Below are 7,645 nucleotides of genomic sequence, written 5' to 3'. Positions count from 1 at the left end.
CCGGCTTCATTCACACGCTAGAGCGGTGGTTCTCAGACTTTTTATTTTTCACGGACCACTTGAAAATTGCTGAGGGTCTTGGTGGACTACTTAATGATCTTTCCCAATGTTGTTTGTACTGTTAGTTAACTATTGTAAAGCGCTTTGGATAAAACCGCTATATATAAAAACTTTAATAATTAAAGGGTTTTTTGGTTCTACAAATAAAAGCACATAATTCATATTTTAATATCAGTAGTCTTACTTTTCTAATGCGATGGATGTGCCCTCTCTCCCCCGCTGCTAGGGCTGAGGAGTGGAGGGTCTCTCCCTCTCCCCCGCTGCGGTAGCCCCTGAGCTGGGGCTGGGAAGGAGGACTATCTCTCCCTAGCAGCTGCAGCCCTGGAGCTGGGAAGTCACCTCTTTCTCTGGCCACCATAGCCCTGCACATCCCAAATTCCCCCCACCCCTCTTCCCACCCCACTGCCCCCTCCCACCTGTCCCCTATTCCAAGGCCACCACCTCACCTTACATGTGCGTCTTCTCCAGAGTCCAGGCACCTCATTAGTGGAGCCATGCCTGCAGGTCTCCACTCATTAGGTGGGTGGCCCTTCCTTCTCTTGTGTGCAGCCACCCAGGTGCGTACCTTAGAAGGAACTGTCCACGGACCACCTGAATGGAGCTCACGGACCACAGGTGGTCCATGGACCACAGTTTGAGAACCTCTGCGCTAGAGGATTGCAATGGCCTCACAGAAGCCTTGTCAGAATGGCGACAGGAAAGCCACATGATGGTCTTTATGCTAAAGAAAGAGGGCTGTGTGGTAGGTGGCCAACATACCACCTGCTGCCACATCCTTACAAGGACTGGGAGTGCCACAGACAGGGATGAAACAGCTGCATGTGACTTAAGCTGTTTAACTTTCATTGTGAATTTCCCATGCAGATAGAAATAGAAGAGGAGCCAAGTCCTCAGCTGTAGCATGAACATTTCCTGGGGCATGGCTCAGAGCATAAGGCGCAGATGCTCCACTTTGCTGAGAGGACAGTTTGTCTTCAGCCACCATATCCTGGCGGCCACTCAGACATACTTTCTGCTGAGGCACAGATGCCACAAATTAATACACAGCACTGGCTTAGAACAGTTCTCATTCGTTAGATAAATTACAGTGGCTGCCTCTGGAGAGGTCAAAGGACCCCCTGGTAAGTTAAAGAGGAGGATAGGTGGGGCTCAGCAATGTGTACAATTTGCATCAACAGGGTCCAGTGTGTTACTGAAGATGCTGCTTTCCCACGTTCCAGGCCAATGAGAGCCGAATTCCTTAGAGAAGCAGATGGCTGCTATTCCCCCGCACATTGACAGGTGCGCCTCCTCCCCAGAGGGGCCACAATAACCTAGAAGGAGATTAAGGACTTAGAGGCTTGGACACAGAGTTTAAAAATGGGGAACTTTAAACATGGTCCTTTGCCAGGTCTCCCAATGCAACTAATTGGTAAATCCCCTTCTTACCCCTCTAACAGTGTCTCGTCCCACCTAAGCAAGTAAAGGGAGCTCACTCACTGCTTCTCTTATTGAGGAACAGCTGCTAAAGGAAGAGTACAGCTTTTCAGAGAGACCATTTGAGCTTCAGGCTACTACAGGGATCCAGTGAAGAGAGGTACCACAGACCTAGGGAATGGCACAGCTGGGAAGGGGAAAAGGAGGCATTAGAGGATGCAACATAAGCACAACACTCTTCACTTAGCAGAGGTTTTAGTATTTATTTGATACAAGCCTAGAGAAGAGGAACAGAAAACAAGGGGGAGGTTGGATCCTTCTTCAGGTTCAAACGCCACTCTCTGTACACAGAGGCCATGCTAAGCATTGTGCACCTGTCTGAAGTTGTTCTTTTGTGTCCTCCCCATTTGCCTGGAGCACAGCCCTGTCTTTCACTGGTCCATCAAAAATCTGTTGACTTGCTTTAGGTAGTCCGGTTTCAAGTAATCCCCCAGCTCCCCCTTGCTGACCCACACGTAGTCTTCTCTCCTCTCTGCCTGGAGCAGATCACCGCTCTGGAGGAAGGCTTTGAAGAAGAATATTTTGGCCCCCACACTGCCCTCTGTCCTGAAGGCCCTGGGGAACTTGTACTTATAAAGCCCGCATGGTGCATTCCCTAGGAATTTGGCCTGGATGCAATTTCCTGTGAGGTCCCAGGGATCCAGAGGGGGAAAGAAAACAAAGCAAGAGATCAGGTCACACGATAACAGCTGCCGTATAGGGGTAACAGTGGAACAGCACAGGACACGTCATGCTTAGTTTTGGTTCAATTCTGTTCTCTCTTTCTAGCAAGAGCACCTCCTCCCGCAGGTCCACACTGTGCCACACCTCCCTCTTAGGGGCTCTTTTTAGAGTCCCAACAACCCCTCGCAAGGACTGGCCAGAGGTAGTGTGATCCTGTGGATCATAAAGTGCCCCCCGACCTTTGTCAGGCTAACTGTGCTGCTTCCACAGTGCTCCCCTGCTGGGAAGCAAGAAGCGACCTTGCTGAGGATAGGTCAGGGTTTCTCAAACAGGGGTCGCCGCTTGTATAGGGAAAGCCCCTGGTGGGCCGGGCCGGTTTGTTTACCTGCCGCGTCCGCAGGTCCGGCCGATCGCGGCTCCCACTGGCCGCGGTTCTTTGCTCCAGGCCAATGGGAGCTGCTGGAAGCGGCGCGGGCTGAGGGACTTACTGGCTGCCGCTTCCAGCGGCTCCCACTGGCCCGGAGCAGCGATCCTCGGCCAGTGGGAGCTGCGATCGGCTGGACCTGCGGACGCGGCAGGTAAACAAACCGGCCCGGGCCACCAGGGGCTTTCCCTACACAAACGGCGTCCCAAGTTTGAGAAACCCTGGGATAAGCTTTTCATGCCAAGAAAGGCTGCTAATGGGCTGTGTGTGGTGGAGACAGAAGCCCTTTCCCCCACAACAGCACTAGATACCATTCAGGAGCCAGTCCCTGGGGCTGAAACATTGCAGACCCTAAAGCCACATTGAAGAAATCATCGGGCCAACTCGCTGCAGCTACCAACAACAACAGTCTTACTCTTAGGGTATGTGTACACGTACGGTGGTGTGCAGAGTACGGGCACTGCACACACACACCAGGGGTATAAATGGCAGGGTAGATGGTGAGGCATGGCTTTGGTGAGTAGAGTGCCCTACATGCCTGACCTCCCCGGGTATAGACTCTACACAGGCTCTCTACATACTAAGCAGCACATCCCCTGTCTACGCTGCTATTTTTTTTAGCAGCTGCAGTGTCCCACTGCATCCCCACTGCCAAAGTCTCTCTCTGTGGTGCCTAGCTACTCATTGCAGCGCTAAGTGTGGACGCAGCCTCCCTTTCACTGCAGCTGCATGTGTGGGTACCTGTACTCTCCATGCCGCCATAAGTGTAGACATGCCTTGGGCACCCAGCGCCCCCCGTACAGAGTCAGTACACTAGCAGCTGAGCTGGAACGTAGAGCAACTCCCCCTGAAATGGGCAATACCCTGGGCTTCCCATCAACGTTACCCAGACACAACTCTCCTCAAAGACCCCATTGGGTGCAACCCACCCCCTCTGCTGCTACATGTCCTTTCTCTAGCCAATCCTAATGGAGTATAAGGGCCAGTATGCTCATATAATGCTAGTATGAGCAGACCATATACAAGAGAAAGCAATGGGGACAGGAAGGGGTGGCAGCAGCTGCACAGCAGATGACTTACCTGAGAGAGTAGCCAAGGCTCTCTCTGCAGTGCTTCGCAATGTCTCTCCGGCCTGCCACTCTGCCTGAGGCAGGAGCCACACCTCTTGGTTGCCGACTTTCTCTTTGACCAGAAGCATCAGGTTCCGATCCAGCTTCCTGTTCAAAGATGTCCGGTCATTGCGCTTATCAGCATCTGCCAAGAGAGAACAGATTCTAGAGACAGATAGTCTCCAAGTGGGATGGGGTCAGCCAGGACCTAGCTCGTCAGAGCCCAAGCCTTCCTCTCTCTCAGACCCCTGACAACAAGGGCACATGGAACAATTCTGAGTGATGCTTCTAGGTACAAATGATTCTTAATTCTTGGGAGAGTGGAATAAACTCCCCCAAGAAATAAGAAACATCACAAACCTCGCTACTTTCCACTCCAAGTGCAAGGCACATTTCTTTGACCTTGCCTTTTCTAACATAGGCCCATAGTAATAGGTATATTTATTTAAAAAAAAAAAAAAAACCTACCAAAACAAGACATCTGCTCAGTATGCAGTGGCAGTCAAAAAAGTTAATTGTGTTAGGAACCATTAAGAAAGAGATAGATAAAACAGAAAATATCATAATGCCACTATATAAACCCATGGTACATCTAGACCTTGAATACTCCATTCAGTTCTGGTCACCCCACTCAAAAAAAGATACATTAGAAATGGAAAAGGTAGAGAGAAGAGCAACAAAAATTATTAGGGATACGGTAACTTCCATACAAGCAGAAATTAAAAAGACTGGGACTGTTCATCTTAGAAAAGAGACAGCTAAGGGAGAATATGATAGAGGTTTATAAAATCATGAATGGTGTATGGAAAGTGAATAAGGAAGTGTTATTTACCCCTTCACATAACACAAGGACTACAGGGTCACTGGACAAAATTAATAGGCAGCCAGCTTAAAAAATAATAAATAATAATAATAAAGGAAGCACTTCTTCACAAAGTGCACAGTCAACCTGTGGAACTCATTGCCATGAGATGTTGTGAAGGCCAAAAGTATAATGGTGTTAAAAAAAAAAAATTAAATAAATTCATGGAGGACAGGTCCATCAACTTATCTGCCAAGATGGTCAGGGACACAACCTCATGCTCCGGGTACCCCTAAACCTCCAGCTGCCAGAGGCTGGGACTACCCAAAAGGGTATAGAACACTCAAAATTGCCCTGTTCTGTTCATTCCCTCTGAAGCATCTGGCACTGGCCACTGTCAGAAGACAGGATACTGGATTAGAACCACCATTGTTCTGACACAGAATGGCTGTTCTTATGTTCTCAAAACACTTCACTACACATGCTTCTCCCACTGTGGGGGGGGGGAGATGAGAGAACAAACAGCATATGATGGACATTAGTCATGTTACTTAATGCACTACTGGAAGGCCCTCAGATACTATGGTGCCGAGCAAAGTATAAGAACCTATATACAACAGAATAGGTGTCACCTGCGGATCTGGATAGAATCCATTAATTTTCACTCATGTCTCATAAAAGTGAAAGCAGGATTGCACTTGAGATGCTCTTCTTTTAAAAAAAAAGACCATTTAAAGCAAGTAGTTTAAGTCTCTGGTTCAACTTAGTGCCTAATAACTAAGAGTCAACGTTTATGTAGGACCTACATAATAACAACACTAATATTGTGTGCTCTTGTGAACTACAACTGGGAGTCAGTCTGGTCATGGTTTTTCTGATAAGGACAGAATAACCAGTCTCCATACTTTTCTCACAGAACCTTTGAGAGGGGATAAAGGAACAGAATACAGCTCCTTTCATAGACCAGATAACTCATCCTATAATAGCTGAAAGGGGTCAAGGGAGTCCCATGGAAGCTCCCTCTTCCTGAGGGCTCAGCACCCTGCCTCACCTCCACTCCACTGTACCAAAGTCAATCATGTTTAGATAGACCAGAGAGACCCCATCCCTCTCTTGCTCAGCTGAGATAACTTGGATCAGAACCTGTTATTCGTGGGCCAGCTTTGAACTGTTGGAATTTCTGCTCCCAGGCATCCTCCAGGTCTTGGGCCAACACAATAGCTTGCACAGCTTCCTCATCATGTATATTGTCTTTCCTCTTCTGTAGCTGCTCCTCTTCCGCCATGCGACGGATCTCATGGTCTGAAAAGTTGCTTTTCTCCACCTCTATCTGGAAAGGACATCATAGAGAATTGTCAAGTATCAGGAGCCTCACTATGGGTCACAGTTACCAGCGCTGTTATCCTAGGTCACACAGAGAGAATAAACCAATTTTTATTGCCACAAACAGGGCTTGTGTTGATTTCTTTGTGCTGGAGAATAACTTCTCTGCCCAGAGCATAAGCTCTACCCCAGGAGGTTAAAGTTACACTGTGCAGAGAACACATCCAATATTGAAGACATAAGAAGATGCTAGCCCACTGTAAATACAGCTATATGCTCACTACAAAAAATACGTTAGCACAATATTGTAGTCTGGAATCTAAATGCACATAAATCAGGAAACCCAAAAATTGAGAGTTTCACAATAACATGGCCTCAGTGTGACATCCAGCAGATATCACCTTCTAGAACTACAGCCAGGCATTGGCGTCATTACTGCCTCAGAAAAGAGTGTTCTCATCCCAACAAGTCACCCCCACCACTTGTGGAATCCCATCGCCCACTAGCACATGCGGGGGCATGGAGCTCATGACTCAAAGGCCACCGGTAGTGTGCCACTCCCCACAACATCCATATACTAGAACACTCCTCATGGAAGTGCATCTGACGAAGTGGGTATTCACCCACAAAAGCTTATGCTCCAATACATGTTAGTCTTAAAGGTGCCATAGGACTCTCTGTTGCTTTTTACAGATCCAGACTAACACGGCTACCCCTCTGATACTTGACTCCTCATGGAAGCAAAGTCATAGTGCTAGTGCTTAAAGCAAGAAGGGGACACTCCGATGGATCATCTAGGATGCACATCACAGCCCATGCAACGTCCCCCAGCAACTCCTGCATCAAAGGGCCTAAGCTCCCGGGGCACAGCCTGCGTCTTGCCCCGGTACAGTTACAAAGGGTCATTTTAACCCGGGTTTTAACTTTGTGCTTTGTAAGCTATTTGCATTTTAGATGGGGGACTTCTCCAGGTGGGTCCCAGCCCAGGGGCACAACAAGCTGCTTTTCCGCAGCTCTGAAACGCCTGCGCTTGACAAAAGGGGAGCCAGCCGCCTCCTCTAGGGGAAACACAGCATGTGGCCAACACAGCCCTGGACCAGCTTCAGTGCCAGGGGCTGCGCGGGGATAGGAGCGGCTCCGATAGGCACAGCAGGATACAGCGCCTGCGCTCCCCTATCCACCGCACCCCACAAGTACCCCAGGCGGGTCGCCTCCCCCCCACCCCGCTACCTGGTGCAGCAGCTGCGCCATCGCCTCCTCCTCCGGGCTCAGGGCCTGCGTGATGCTAGGCAGCCTCTGCAGACACAGCGCACCCGCGAGCCGCCACCGGGGCGCGGCCGAGGCACACACCCAACGAGGGCCAAGCGCCCACCTCCATCGCCCCGCGCCCCCGTACAACACCCGCTGCATGGGGGCCGCCATCATTTGTCCTCGAGACCACAATGCACCGCGCCACCGAGCCATCCGGGCGCCGCCATCTTTCCTCCTATAGGCCACAATGCACGACGCTGACCTTTCCCCTCGCCTGTCGGGTTGGGCCAGCGGCTCCTCGCTCTGGGGCGGGTCGGACGGCAGCGGGGAAGGGCCATGACCCGGGTGCTGGTGGTTGCCTGGCAGCGGTTCTTAGGAGCCAGATTGGGGTAACGAGGAGATGGGGGTATCGGCGGGAGGCGGCCAGGGACGTGGGGGAGCAGGTCGGGAGTTGCGTTCGGGGCGGCCGGGGCCTTGGGAGTTGCGGGGCTGGTGGGGGAAGCGGGCGGCCGGCCGGGGCCTTGGGAGTTGCGGGGC

General features: G+C 50.6%; 2 protein-coding genes across 2 annotated transcripts in view; one reads left to right on the top strand and one right to left on the bottom strand.

Annotated features, from left to right (window-relative positions):
• Window positions 1-1,717: 1,717 nt before the first annotated feature.
• MRPL46 (mitochondrial ribosomal protein L46) lies at window positions 1,718-7,348 on the bottom strand. Its single transcript, XM_034784161.1, has 4 exons — window positions 7,088-7,348; window positions 5,678-5,864; window positions 3,704-3,877; window positions 1,718-2,158 (listed from the first exon to the last, which is right to left on the bottom strand). The coding sequence occupies exons 1-4, from the start codon at window positions 7,319-7,321 to the stop codon at window positions 1,908-1,910; spliced, it is 846 nt and encodes a 281-aa protein (XP_034640052.1). The 5' UTR covers window positions 7,322-7,348; the 3' UTR covers window positions 1,718-1,907.
• Window positions 7,349-7,357: 9 nt separating this feature from the next.
• MRPS11 (mitochondrial ribosomal protein S11) overlaps window positions 7,358-7,645 on the top strand; it is a 7,064-nt gene continuing 6,776 nt past the window's right edge. The window contains exon 1 of the mRNA XM_034784160.1: window positions 7,358-7,497. Within this exon, the coding sequence (XP_034640051.1) occupies window positions 7,445-7,497 (53 nt within the window). The 5' untranslated portion in view covers window positions 7,358-7,444. The remainder of the gene's footprint in view (window positions 7,498-7,645) is intronic.

Source organism: Trachemys scripta, chromosome 10 (assembly GCF_013100865.1).
Source record: "Trachemys scripta elegans isolate TJP31775 chromosome 10, CAS_Tse_1.0, whole genome shotgun sequence".
NCBI lineage: Eukaryota > Metazoa > Chordata > Testudines > Emydidae > Trachemys > Trachemys scripta.
The sequence above is the reverse complement of the archived record's forward strand: the minus strand, read 5'-3'. Positions and strand labels throughout refer to the sequence as shown.